At 42.4% G+C, this 15,397-nt stretch overlaps 1 protein-coding gene across 1 annotated transcript in view; it reads left to right on the top strand.

Annotated features, from left to right (window-relative positions):
• LOC134612853 (disintegrin and metalloproteinase domain-containing protein 10-like) overlaps window positions 1–15,397 on the top strand; it is a 101,406-nt gene that overhangs the window by 59,236 nt on the left and 26,773 nt on the right. The window contains exons 8-10 of the mRNA XM_063457302.1: window positions 2,271–2,439; window positions 3,308–3,477; window positions 4,665–4,839. Coding sequence (XP_063313372.1) covers window positions 2,271–2,439; window positions 3,308–3,477; window positions 4,665–4,839 — 514 coding nt within the window. The remainder of the gene's footprint in view (window positions 1–2,270; window positions 2,440–3,307; window positions 3,478–4,664; window positions 4,840–15,397) is intronic.

The following is a 15,397-nucleotide window of genomic DNA, read 5'->3' as shown; positions in this document are numbered from 1 at the left end:
TCTATTTCTATAAATATGTTATATAAAATCAAATCATGTTTAAATTCATTCTAGCATGTTTTATACACTGATTCACCAAACTACATTAATTACCTTCTATTATTGAGAACTACTAATTATTTGACCAACCAGGGCCGGCCTTAGGGGTGTGCGAGCTGTGCGGCCGCACAGGGCGCCATGGAGCAGGGGGCGCCCTGACAGCCGACACAGCCTGCACATGGACGATGTCAGGGTCTATTTAAAAAAAAAAAAAAAATTGCGGCAGAGGGGGCGGGGCTTACCGAGCTGCAGGGGCGGGGCTTATCGCGAGGCAGGGCTAATACCTCCCGAAGCCCCTGCTGCACAGGAAGAGGGAAGGAGTCCCTGCTTCCCCATCAGCCAGCTGCATCCACTGGCTAGAGGTAAGTGTGACTGTTTGCCTGTCAGCCCTCTTTTCCAGCCCTCTATGTGTCCCACTATTCCCCCCCTCCCAGCCCTTCATATGCTCCTATACCCCCTCCAGCCCTTCATGTGTCCCTATAGCCCCCCCAGCCCTCCATGTGTCCCTGTACCCCCTCTCAGCCCTTCATGTGTCCTTATAGCCCCATGTGTCCCTATAGCCCCCCCCACATGTCCCATGTGGCTGTGTGACTGTGTGTGTGACTGTCTGTCTGCCTGACTGCCTGTGTGTGACTGTCTGTCTGTGTGTGACTGCCTATGTGTGTGTGTGTGTGTGTGTGTGTGTGTGTGTGACTGTCTGTCTGTGTGACTGTGTGTGACTGCCTGTGTGTGTGTATGTGACTGTCTGTCTAACTGCCTGTCTGTGTGTGACTGCCTGCATGTGTGACTGCCTGCCTGCGTGTGTGTGTGTGTGTGTGTGTGTGACTGCCTGTGTGTGACTGTCTGCCTGCCTGTGTATGTCTGTCTGTTTGTAACTGTCTGTGTGTGACTGCCTGTGTGTGTGTATAACTGTCTGTCTGTGTGTGTGTGTGACTGTCTGTGTGTGTCGCTGTAGCTGTGCCATTGTGTGTGCCTGTGCCTGTATGTGTGACTGCCTTTAACTGAGTGTGTGTGTGTGTACATGCCTGTAACCAAGTTTAAATTCCCCCCACCCCTTCCTTTCAAGGCCGCACTTTGACTGACAGACGCTCACTCACTGACAGACGCACACTCTCATATACACTGACAAACAATGACATACACACACTATTACTTGGACACACACTGACAGATGCACACTCTCACTGACAGATGCATGCACTCACTGAAAGACGCACGCCCCCCACTGACTGACACATACACACACACATAAACACTTACACACACACTTACAGACACCTACAGACAGACAGACACACACACACACACACACATTCACTTAGACATACACACAGACATTTCCACTAACACTCACAAACTAGTATTTTTGTAATTTTATTTTAAATCCACCCAGCCTCCATGGGAGAGCTGGAGTGGATTTCTTGCCTGCAGTCCAGTGTGGCTGCTGGGCGGGCAGGCAGGGGGCGCACAGACTGAGTAGGCGGCTCTTAGTGATGCCGGGAGCCGGACTGACGTCATATTCCGGCTCCCAGCTTCATTAAGCGGCGCAGAGGGAGCTGAGCAGGAAGAGCTCAGGTGAGTATGCTCCTTCGCTGCCCGCTGCCAGCCTCGGTGGGGGGGGGGGGGGGGCGCTCAAACATGGCCAGCCGTCCATCTCTTGAGCACCCCAGGACGTGAGGCAAGCAAGGGATCTGCCTGGGGGTTTGGGGGCGGCTTTTTTTGCCACCCCCTGCAAAGTGCCACCTAAGGCAGATGCCTTGTTTGCCTTACGATATACACGTCCCTGGTGCCTGTGTGTGTTACTGTATTCAGGCAACTTGGTGGGTGGTGGGGGGGCGCCATGAAGACTTTTCGCACAGGGCGCCTATTTGCCTAAGGCCGGCCCTGTGACCAACCAGTTAGCATGTACATTGTTTTTGTATAGGCTTGACCTTAATTTATATAGTAATAAGGGGAACTGAAACTTCCCAAATATGAGTTTTTATGTTCTGATAAATTAACTTTAATACTATTCTGCAACTGAGTGCCTCTGTCTTGGCTGTCTGTCAATCACAGTTATAAAATCTGCACTTTGCTTGTTAAATATAATAAAGTGGCATTGCTGACAACCTCCTCCCCCCCAAAAATGCGTTTAATAAACATAACATCTTTATGAAATACTCACGTTGACTGTTGGAATTTCACTGAATAAAATAGTTGTTGCTTTAATTTAATCTAATTGCATCTGACAGGTAATACAAGAGAAAGATCCATCTAGTCCTATGAATTCAGCCTATATTGGACCAGAAAAACTTCTAATGTTACATTCACAATCTAACTGGAACAGTTACTGCCTCTCATATATGTTAACAAATAGAGATTACAATGGGGTACTTGGACTTGCTTGGAATGGAAACTCAGGTAAAATTTGTAAATATAAATACAAGAGCATTACTGCAGTTGTAAATGAGGTACTTAAGATTGTGAATGACATGATTTACACGAGCAACATCAAAGGTTAAAAATGGCCCTACAAAGGTCAGAAATCCATATAAAGTGTGAGCACTGAATAGTCGTGAATTTGCAACTACTGAGCATAAATTTAAATAAAACCAATTATGAAATAAAAAGGGGTCACCTGGAAAGTCTCAGCAGTGTTGCCTCTAATATGAACCCTTAGATCAGGTACAGATTGTAGGGTTAATATTCCAAGAAATTGGTCCCATAGTTTCGATATTTGGATCTAGAGGACTGCCTATATCGATCTGTTCAGATATCCCCATACCTCTGATTACATGTGTGATGGTGTGATGTAAGGTTTAATGTTGTGGGATAATGAGCGTACATGCTTTTATTATTCATTCCCAACTCACAAACCAGCGGATGGTGAGAAGAACAAGTGGATAGCTGAGAGGGCACCAATTTAGAATATTAAAAGGCACAATCATGGTTCAAGTGAACAAGAAGAGCCATGTACTCATCTCATGGTCTACACAACCTTTTTATTATTCATTAATATTTAATAATACATGTGCTCCAATAGATATGGGTAATTGATTTAGTGCTGTAAATAAGATTTTTTTATTTGAAACTCCAAATTGCATATTTTATTTATATACATTTTTTTTATCTTATATCACATTCCTTTAGATTATATTTTTCAATTTACAAAACTTCTGTTACAGTAAATTTAATGTCAGCAAACAGACATTATGACCAATTTATTGTGACAGATCAACATTGAACCAGTAATCATAACAGGCAAACTTTACCATTTCTTTTGTTTAAGGTAACGAATTTGGTATATGTTCCAAATTTGCGAAGTATGATAAAGTCCCTGACACGGATGTAACCTTGAATACTGGGATAGTAACAATCCAAAAGTATGGCCAGTATTTACCTGCTAGACTTATTCACATTACACTGGCTCATGAGTTTGGCCACAGCCTGGGATCTCCGGTGAGTGTAAACATGTAAAATATCCACTAGAAAACTAAATTCTACGGTAGGAAAACTAACCATCCTAGGGGTTTATTTATTTGTACAGTTGTAAGACAAGGTTTTAAGACACATGCTAAGCAGTTAGATTTTCCATTTTACATAGCTATGAAACTCTCCTTCTCTGTTAGGACATTTGCAGAAAGTGTGTATTGAAACAGCATCAATGGGAAATGACTTCCAATACCTATAGGGCATTTGACTGCAAAAACTTTCTGACCTGCCTATATACAAAATAATGCATTTCATTCGGCAGCAAAAAGTTCCCATTAAATCAGGGGTTATCAACCTTGTCCTCAAGGACCCCCTACCAGTCCAGAGTTTAGGGATTACCTGGGTGTGTCTAAGGTGTTTAGAAAAAGAAAAAAAAAACACCTTAGAGTCTAAGGTGTTTTTTTTTTCCCTTTTTCTAAACACCCTAGACACACCCAGGTAATCCCCAAATCCTGGACTGGTAGGGGGTTCTGAGGACTGGGTTGAGAACCCCTGCATTAAATAATAATGGAAATCTTTATGATTCCCTAGTAATTAAGGGAGAAGATGATGATATTTCTTACTCCGCTCTCCAGCCCCCCAAAAAGTGAAATATATAAAGGAATCCCTCTATAGTTTGGTGAGGTGGAGGGAAATACTAACCAAGGACCAGTTAAATGCTTTGATATAACAATCTACCCCTTGAGTTGATGGTGGTGTAGAAGCCACCAAAAAGGATCAGAGAAAGCCCATGATTCTAAGGCCAAACCGGATTACAACTACTTCAGTCCATTTGAACCTGATGGCGAGCTGTTTTTACTCTTCACTTCTATACAGGAAAGTGGAGTGCCATCACTTTGGCAGTGACAATAATATTTCCTGAAGCAGTGCTTCCATTAAACATAATTATGGCCTCGATTTAATGACTTTGAATAAACTTTTCAAATGATTTAATATTTTTAGGTAGAGTTTTTTAAAATATTCAAAATATTAAAATTTCAAAAAAATACATTGATATATATATATATATAAAGAGGGTTAGGTATGTTTTTATTAAGATCATCTCTACGGGAGAGATCTGCTTTTTAATTGGTTTACATTTTATGTTTTTAAATGATTATCTTTATATGTAATTTATATTAGAATATTCACCTGCATTTTGTTCTTCTTTTTAGCATGACGAAAGTCCAAATTGTGCAAATTTTATCAGCAATAATAATGATAATGGGAATTTTTTGATGTTCCCATATGCTATGGATGGAAATCAGTACAATAATGATAAATTCTCCACATGTTCAATCCATTACATCTCAAATATTCTACAGGTCAAAATGGACATATGTTTTGTTGGTAAGCAATGATGCTTAGTATGTGAGTAACTCATTAGAGGGATACTAAAGAGGTGTTTTGAAATCATTTTAGCACATTACATAGGTGTATTTCAAAATAGCGAATAAAAAAAACACAAAAAAAACTTCACCCAACTCCTCTGCACCCAACTTCAACCAGAATGTGACTGAGATCTATCAGCTTATGACTGTAGTTCAATCTTTCCTACTGGGAGAACCTTCACATGTGTGCGATATTACACATGTTCAGTAATTCTTCCTGGACGAATGAATGAGTGAGTGAGCATATATACCGTCTCTCTTTTAAAAACAATGTATGAGAATTAGTTGATCAAGTGAATAGAAATTTAAGTGACACACCAGATCCTTAAAGCGGTTTATCTTGCTGAAAACCTTTATGTGTGAATTGTTTGTCCTGTTGCTTTTATTTTACAAAAAGTTTTGATTTTAGTTGAAATTGTCACATTTATAAATTAACCTTGTTACAGCTCCCTGGCTGCTTATCAGATAATCTGTCCAGTTACTTCCTGGTTTGTTTAGCTCTGTGGATATAAACCTATGAGGCAGCAATTGCCCAGAGCACCTGCCCTGCAAACACTTCTCATTGATCTGCATTGGGAACTCTGTGATTGGACAGTTACAGAAAGTCTGGGTGGGGTTAGAAGGGGAGGGTTTGCAAAGGCATCAGACAATAGATCTTCAGGTTTTGCAAGCTGTTTTTAGATATAACCCCAATGAAAAAATGCATAATTAAATGCATGCAAGTTTTCTTTGGTGTATTTTTACTAAATGGTAATTTTTATTTATTTTGTATTTGGGCAGTAGAGTGTCACTTTAAGGGTTAATTTACTAAACAATGGATTGTAGTAAACTGAAAAACAAATTTCAAATGTAGGCTAAATTAATCAGCCTAAGTCAGCTGTTTTGGCAATATTGTGCAATTCAGTTTCAAATTACTTCACTCTGGTGTTAGTGAATAAACTCCTCTGTATCTTGAGAAAGTGTCTCTCTTTCAATTTTTGTCACAAACAAACAATTGCAATTGTAGATTATGCTAACGTAGTGTACCTATAATCTTAATTTTAATAATGACAGGAGGCGAGTATTTTGCATAACTTTCTTTACTTTATGCCTCCAGCAGCACAAGTCAATCAGAAAACTTTAAACCAATCAGTAACAGGCATCACATCCATATATAAAGCCCTGACAGTCACATGATTTCCTCTTTCTTTGATGCGAAAACAGTCCATTATAGCGTCAGGGAATTCGAATAACAGTCTTGAGTAACGTGTAGAACATAATTTGGAACATGACTTGAAAAACCTTCCAGCTTTATCTTGATTTTTATCTTTATGATGGTTACTCTGAAAAGAACAGAAATACGTGAAAGGTGATGGAACCCAACTGATGTCCACATAAAAACCAGTACTATATGCATCTATATTTATATTACGTTAACAAATTGCAACATTAAACAACCATAGTATACTTAAATAATCGCCACGGCTGTAACACCCGTCAACCAAATAAGCATCCCATAAATATACTGAAATATCCAAAATCTTATAATTAGACTGAGAATGAAAACCAGAAAATTAGAATTTCCCAGAGTATAGGGAGGGAAACAGGGAGGGAAAATACTCGCCTCCTGTCATTATTAAAATTAAGATTATAGGTACACTACGTTAGCATAATCTACAATTTTATCACATGACAGGAGGCTTCGTATTTTGCATTTTTAAAGCTGTGGTATGATCGAAAGGATGCGTGTGTGGTTGACGAAAATAAATATACGGAAGATGTCTCGCCGTGTCCAATTCGCCGCCTGTAAAAAATATAGAGGCCCCTCGTGAAGGCCTGAGAAGCAGCCGTGCCTCGTACCGAATGAGTACCTAAAGCACGTCTCCTCCCCCGTTAACGATAACAACCCGTGAACCCATCTAGATGGAGTGTTCATGGGAACTGGCTTGTATGGCTGTTATAACCCCGCCGATTCCTTAATGTGTCAATCTAAGTGTTGTCGGGATCTCCATCTAACCAAACACCGCTATAACTGTACAAAGACTGGGAAAACCGCCGGGAACAGGGTAAAACACGGACGCGGAAAGGATTTAGTTCTACGAGACACGTAGAGGTCCTTCCTTCTGGTGATACCGAAAAATCATATACGTCGAACTCCAGAATATCTGATAACCGACGAAAAAAATCTAACGTGATATGACTGACGGAGGGATAGGATCGTGTTATCTGACTAGTTCCGAAAAAACCCCAATCAAAGTCTCACAACCGTGATACTTTAACTCATGGTTCGGGACCGTACGTTACCCCGCGTAAAAACGGCCTATCAAAGGTTCTTGATCGACCGGAGTGTCGTGAATCGTACTATGCGCTGTAGAAATAACGGAAAGTATCCCGTTAATGGAGCGGTCGGATCGTTCCGATCGGCCCGTCGTGAAAAATTATGAGCAAGATTCAACATCGAGGTAGATAGGGGTAATAAAAAATCGTAGTCCCTTTCCATACCCCAGTGACTTCCAAGTGTGGATAAATTATTTCGGGGAATACCTGTTGTCCATGAGTCCCATGACTCTAGTTGGTTGCGATAGTCCCTTGACATACCAGTCTCCCTTGGAAGACACCAATCCACCAACTCTAGCCGCTCCTGCGTTAACAATCGATGATGTTCTCCCTTTGATCTGCCCGAAGGCAAGTTAAAACTGAAGAAGCAGAGGATGATCCCAACTAAAACAATCATTCCAGAAGTCACGCTTAGCTCCTTTACCTCTGTAACGAGTATTATCGAAGTCCTTGCCATTCTGATCCCAATTTCGTAGGTGTGCCCGGATCTCAGGCAGTGAGCTTTCAGCCGATGTCTGGCCCGTCAGTGGAGTGGTCCTGGGAAGTAGTCAAGGTACTATGGAGCCTTTCCGTCATATCCGTCGAATTTCCTTACGAAAGTCGCTATCGTTGATGTGGGGAAGGTGCAATCCGTCCAATGTGGAATCTATTCCGAAGTAGAGGTACGTAGTTACTCAGGACTGGAATCGAACCGACTCCGCTCTGTTCACTATGAATCCCAACAATTCCAGGAACTGTGACAATAAATCTCGTTTGTCTACGCAGTTAGGAATTGGGCTTGCAAAGGGTCAGTAAGTTACAGCGGATACCCTTTGCTCTTCAATGTGTCCTGACCAGCTTCCAAAACTTCTTGAGGTACTATGTGTGCCAATAGGTAAGCGTCCTTTCAAATCTAACCTTGCAAAAACCTTTTCGAGGAGTAGGTCTCCTAATAGATGTATACCTTCCTTCTTGAGATGTCGGTACGTCCCAAAACCATTGGGTTGGTCTATGTTGATGACGGTGAGAGTCTCCTGTCTTCTTCTTTACTACTTTACGTGGACCTCGGTCTGATCGGGGCATAGATATCCCTGTAGTGACACCGAGCTCCCTGTTGAGGACTATCTTGTTCGTTCCTAGATGACGTGGGCATTCCATCCTGAGCTTGTTTCGTACTTCTTTTCCCCGAAGCCGGAGGTTTGCAAGGTGTGCCCGGTGCTTCGGCAAACCCCTTTTGGATGATCCTGGGTGTCTGGTGGTACGCGAGTTTTCCAGTGGGTTCTGTCACTTTTCCTCTTCCGATGGAGACTCTCCATTCTCTTATGATCTCCAGAGAAAGGAGAGAATGGAGTCCTCGTCCCCTGATGAAGGGTCTGAGATGTTCAATGAGCAGGACGTTCTGAGAGACGGTTCCGCTAAGTCGAGTGTTCTCTTTCCCCTTTGGGGAAGTCGCGTTGGGTCCTTCCCATGGTGCTTAGGTGGTAAGGTGCCCGACTTGTTAGCCAGCCTCTTGGAGAGGGCTTCTTCCCCTGGAGCTGCCCTGGCAGCTTAATCCTCACCTGGAAATTGGTCTGTGAATTGAGGGAAATCCGACCTGTTGGTTCACTCCCTTTCGGTCTGTGGAGTCAGGATCGTACAACAGTATGCTTATTGCCACTCAGTGTGTCTCTGTGTATAACCGGGGTCACCCAGCATTTCGATGAATCGGTACCACTTCCGTAGGATCTGGGTAGTGGTCTGAGAATGAGGACACCCTCCGTAGGACCGGGACGTACCCTGGTATGGGAGACGTGAAAGTCTCCCTATGTATAATCTAATGGTTCATCCTTATATGTCCTAGAGTTGTAGAGTTTGGCAGTATAGTGAGTTCTCCTTCTCGGTTAAGGGAAGGGTGTACGGGTCCTCCAATTGACACATAGAGGCGTCGGAACACATGCCTGTAGTGAGTCCTGGTCTGTGCATGCAATGCCAGAGCATACTCTGAAGGTAGAAAAAACCCTAGACAAGGGCGCGGGGATCACCCCTTCGTACCTATGCCACTAGCACCGGGGTAAGACTATCCTGGGGTCACCCAGCTTAGGGGGTCACCCCTGTATGTATGTCCCTTATGGCCTGTTGGGACCCTCTTCCGGTCTGTGGGGTACCGAGACAGGTGTCAGGTACGGTAATATACTTATTGCCACTAGTGGGTCTCCACATACAGCTGGGGTTCACCCAGAACTGTTTCCATCAGTACCACTTAGAGATTTTCTGGAGTGGTCTGAGGAGGGGGTCGCCCTCAATAAGCCCGGGCTGAACGGTCAGAAATGTCAGGACGTAAGCCCGTATGGGGATGTACGGTAGTCTCCAAATTACCCAAGGGGTCACCCTTATTGGGTATAGTACTGTGGAGTTTTGGCAGCACCGTGAGCTCTCCTTCATGGTGCTGTCGACATACATGTATCCATTGTGTTCCGGTCTGGCATACAGTGACAGATCGTACTCCGTGGTTATCAGCCCGTCCTAGGGCGTGGGGATTAGACCCCAATATCTATATGTCCTTAGCCATTCCGGGTCTTGGCTGGGTTCTCTGACTTCCTGAGGTATGTCTTGCCAGACCTCCTCCTCTGAGAGCGAGTCCTCTGCCCTCCATTTGTTTATGATTTCTAAGGACGGTGGAGATAATGGATCCTCATCCCCTGACGAGGATCTTGTGGAGTGTCTGACACAATGGTAGTATGATTTTTTCCCGTCTGTGGGGAGACAGAGTATACGTCAGTGCGTATGTATCTACACAGTGGCTTCCACGTACAACTGGGGGGCACCCAGGTACCATGTAATCAGTACCACTAGGAGTTTGACTAGTGGTCTGAAGAGGGGTCACCCTCTTATCGACCGGGGTGAACGGTCTTTAATGTTGGGACGGAGCCCGGTAATGGTCGGGACGGAGCCCGGTAATGGTCGGGACGGAGCCCGGTAATGGTCGGGACGGAGCCCGGTAATGGTCGGGACGTAAGCCCGGTAATGGGAGGTATCGAAGACCTCAGTACGCTTTCACCCTTGTGTATAATTTTGTGGAAATTTTTGCCATTGTGGATTGTGCGTACTTCGTTATAAGCCCTTGATTGGGCATGGTGGTCACCCTTAGTAAGACCAAATTGTCACTCCGGATAATGCCAGATTTTGTTGTTGTTGTTTGTTTGTTTGTAATGATTTCTGGGTAGTACTACAGTGCTTTGTAACAATCATCATTGCCTCCTGTGAGTGTTCATCTAATTGGGCAGTGCAGCCTGAACCTGATGGGAGTTGTTCCTGGTTTGGTGTAATACAATCCCAATGGTAAGATACCTGCAGTGGTCCTTTAGCACAGAGTTGCAGGGGTTAACTGCAGTGAGAAGTGTGCTTAGCCTGATGGGAGTTGTTCCTGGTTTGGTGCAATACCATCCTAATGGTAAGTAATCTGCAGTGGCCCTTTAGCACAGAGTTGTAAGGGTTAACTACAGTGGGAGTGTGCTTAGCCTGATGGGAGTTGCTCCTGGTTGGTGTAATACCATCCTAATGGTAAGTAATCTGCAGTGGCCCTTTAGCACAGAGTTGCAGGGGTTAACTACAGTGAGAAGTGTGCTTAGCCTGATGGGAGTTGCTCCTGGTTTGGTGTAATACCATCCTACTGGTAAGTAATCTGCAGTGGCCCTTTAACACTGAGTTGCAGGGATTAGGAGTGTGTGTAGTTAACACATTATATTATGTGGCAAAAACTTTTCATTTCCGACTGTATCAAGAATATAAACACTTTACCTTAAAGCTAGGTTAGGTGTCCTGTGGGAAGGACCAATTATTCATGTAATACTTTAATGGCACATAAAACCTAAATATAAACATTTATAGAAGCAGGAACTCTGTGCCAGTTCGTGGGAATCACGAACTGGCGAAACTAATATGGCCGCCGAGGATCTCGCGGTATCGCGAGATCCAAGATGGCCGCCGTTCGCGCGCAAATTCGCCGCGCAGTCCGCGACCGCGGCCCGCGATTGCGGTCCGACGGTCTCGGTCGGCACCCCCTCGCGCCCCCCTACCCACCCCTCGGTACCCTGGAACTCTTAGAGAAGCCTGGTGGTCCCGCGCGATCGCGGTAAAATGCCGCGAATCGCGAGGGACAAACAGGCAAGCAGACAGACAGCAACAGATCCCAGCAGGGGAAAAAACTGTGGGAAACAAACCACCTAGCAGTCCAGGGAGAAGGATGGATCTAGCAGAGGGAAATAGAGGAGGCAGATGAAAAAGGGAGGCCCCAGACAGGGGGAAAGTAAAAAGGTACAATGCCAAAACAATTTAAAGGGACCATAAGATAAATTTGCATTATATATAGAAAACAGTTGAGAGCTTAATACTCTGACCTGTGCCTTGGCTGGAAGCAGCAAAGAAAGAGGAAATCATGTGACTGTCAGGGCTTTATATATGGATGTGATGCCTGTTACTGATTGGTTTAAAGTTTTCTGATTGACTTGTGCTGCTGGAGGCATAAAGTAAAGAAAGTTATGCAAAATACGAAGCCTCCTGTCATGTGATAAAATTATATATATATATATAGTGCCATCATATTTTGTACAAAAAGGTAAACAAGATGAGCATTTAATTCAAAACATTGTTCACGTTAACCCCTTCACGACGGGTGACGGACGAGGTCCGTCATCCAGGGGATACCCTTAACGACGGATGACGGACCTCGTCCGTCACGCGGTAAAATTAACCCCAGATCGCCGCAATCGCGGCGATCGTGGGGTTAATGGTGCTCCGGTCTGCCTCTGCATTAGAGGCAGACCGGGAGCACCGGATCGGGCTGTCCCAGTACATGTGCCCGCTCTGACAGCATGCCAGAGCGGGCACATGTGCTCTGTATACTTACCTTCCGCCTCCCTGCACTTCCGGGTTCAGTGTGAAGTGCAGGGAGACGGATCAGTGCTGATCCTGCCCCCTGGTGTTCAAAAAATAAAGTTTATTTAAAATCCCACCCCCCTTTACCCCCCCTTTACCATTTTAATAAAAAATTAACCCCTTCCCTGCCAATTGATCACTGACTACAGTGATCAATTGGCAGGGATTACATTTTAATATGATCTGATTTTTTTTTTAACCCCTGAGGGTTAATTCTTTTTTTTTTAACCCTCAGGGGTTAAATTTATTTTATTAATTAATTTAAATATTTTAAAATTATAAATTTAGCTAGCTGGGGAGGGTGGAAGTTAGTGGGGAATTGGGGGATTTAGTGTTAGGCTAACTAGGGGTTAACGTTAAAAAAAGTTTTAAAATAAGCTTTAAAAAGTTAAAAAATTAAGTTAAAAAAAGTTTTAATAACGTTTAAGTAAAAAAATAAAAAAAAAATAAACCCTTTACCCAGTCCAAATAAAAATTAACCCCTTCCCTGCCAGTCTATCACTACCTACAGTGATCAAAATACAGATCACAGTATTATACTGTGATCTAATTTTTTTTTAACCCCTGACGATTAACTTTTATTTATTTTTTAACCCTCAGGGGTTAAATTAATTTAATTAACTAATTTAAATATTGTATAATTAAATATTTTGCTAGCTGGGGTGGGTGGGAGTTATGGGAAAATGGGGAATTTACTGTTAGTGCTGCTTACTGCTAGTTAGGGGTTAACGGTAAAAGAAAAAGCTTAGAAAAATGTTAAATCTGTAAAAAAAAGTTTTACGAAAGTTTAGGAAACTTTAAAAAAATGAATAAGCAAAACAAAAGTTGAAAAAATAGTTTTAAAAAGTTAAAAAGTTTGAAAAAGTTAAAAAATTAATTTAATAATGCTCATTACCACTACACCTGGTACAAGCTAGCGGAAAAATGATCCCACGCTAAGGTTCAAAATATGCCTTTTGAAATACCCTGGGATGTCTTCTTTAAGAAATGGTATGGCTTTATGGGGTATTTGGATTATATAGCCTGGTAAAATACTCTAAAATGGGACATGGGCACAGCGTAAAAATTTAAAGTTTGAAAAATAATGGAATGGCTGTGTCCCAAATGTGCCCCTCCGATGTCCACATATACCTGGCAAAGGTACATACGGGGGTATTTTTGTACTCAGCCGACATAGCTGAGCAACATATAAAGTATTATAGAGTGGTGGTACACATAAGGTTTGCAAAATATACTGTGCAAACTCACTTTGTGTGTCAAAAAGGCAGAAAAAACGCTTATTACCACTACACCTGGTACAAGCTAGCGGAAAAATGATCCCACACTAAGGTTCAAAATATGCCTTTTGAAATACCCTGGGATGTCTTCTTTAAGAAATGGTATGGCTTTATGGGGTATTTGGATTATATAGCCTGGTAAAATACTCTAAAATGGGACATGGGCACAGCGTAAAAATTTAAAGTTTGAAAAAAAATGGAATGGCTGTGTCCCAAATGTGCCCCTCCGATGTCCACATATACCTGGCAAAGGTACATACGGGGGTATTTTTGTACTCAGCCGACATAGCTGAGCAACATATAAAGTATTATAGAGTGGTGGTACACATAAGGTTTGCAAAATATACTGTGCAAACTCACTTTGTGTGTCAAAAAGGCAGAAAAAACGCTTATTACCACTACACCTGGTACAAGCTAGCGGAAAAATGATCCCACACTAAGGTTCAAAATATGCCTTTTGAAATACCCTGGGATGTCTTCTTTAAGAAATGGTATGGCTTTATGGGGTATTTGGATTATATAGCCTGGTAAAATACTCTAAAATGGGACATGGGCACAGCGTAAAAATTTAAAGTTTGAAAAAAAATGGAATGGCTGTGTCCCAAATGTGCCCCTCCGATGTCCACATATACCTGGCAAAGGTACATACGGGGGTATTTTTGTACTCAGCCGACATAGCTGAGCAACATATAAAGTATTATAGAGTGGTGGTACACATAAGGTTTGCAAAATATACTGTGCAAACTCACTTTGTGTGTCAAAAAGGCAGAAAAAACGCTTATTACCACTACACCTGGTACAAGCTAGCGGAAAAATGATCCCACACTAAGGTTCAAAATATGCCTTTTGAAATACCCTGGGATGTCTTCTTTAAGAAATGGTATGGCTTTATGGGGTATTTGGATTATATAGCCTGGTAAAATACTCTAAAATGGGACATGGGCACAGCGTAAAAATTTAAAGTTTGAAAAAAAATGGAATGGCTGTGTCCCAAATGTGCCCCTCCGATGTCCACATATACCTGGCAAAGGTACATACGGGGGTATTTTTATACTCAGCTGACATAGCTGAGCAACATATGAAGTATTATACAGTCGTAGCACACATAAGGTTTGCAAAATATACTGTGCAAACTCACTTTGTGTGTCAAAAAGGCAGAAAAAACGCTCATTACCACTACACCTGGTACAAGCTAGCGGAAAAATTATCCCACGCTAAGGTTCAAAATATGCCTTTTGAAATACCCTGGGGTGTCTACTTTAAGAAATGGTAGGCCTTTGTGGGGTAGTTTGAATTCAAAACTTACGAAGATGCTTGGAAATTGCACATAGGCCCAGCGTCAAAATTCAAAGTTCTGTAAAAACTGATATGGCTTGGTCTCCAATATGCCACTGTAGCTTCACAAAATAGTGCCAAAGACATTCATTGGGGATGTCTTTTTACTCAGAAGACTTAGCTGAGCATAATTTGGAGGTTTTGAACTTAGTGGCACATATGAAATATACAAAATGCCCAGAAAAAATGCAATCCGTATGTCAAAAAATGCACAAAATTATTTTTTACCACATACTTTGGCATATATTGGTGAAAAAATGGGGGCATGCTAAGGCACAATATGCACCTTATGATATACCCTGGAGTGTCTACTTTTACAAATGGTAGGCCTTTGTGGTTTTTTTTTGAACATTCAAACTGTTATAATACCCCAAATGGAAGCATAGGCTCATTAAATCCGTCTCTCAAAATTCGACTGTGAATACTGAAAAGGACAGGTCTCCTGTATGGCACTGTAGCTTCACGAAATAGTGCCATAGACATACAATGGGGGTGTCCTTTTACTCAGAAGACTTAGCTGAGCATAATTTGGGGGGTTTGAACTTAGTGGCACATATGAAATATACAAAATGCCCAGCAAAAATGCAATCCGTATGTAAAAAATGCACAAAATTATTTTTTACCACATACTTTGGCATGTAATGGTAAAAAAATGGGGGCATGTTAAGGCACAATATGCACCTTATGAGATACCCT

This window comes from Pelobates fuscus, chromosome 5 (assembly GCF_036172605.1).
Source record: "Pelobates fuscus isolate aPelFus1 chromosome 5, aPelFus1.pri, whole genome shotgun sequence".
In the NCBI taxonomy this organism is placed as follows: domain Eukaryota; kingdom Metazoa; phylum Chordata; class Amphibia; order Anura; family Pelobatidae; genus Pelobates; species Pelobates fuscus.
The sequence above is the reverse complement of the archived record's forward strand: the minus strand, read 5'-3'. Positions and strand labels throughout refer to the sequence as shown.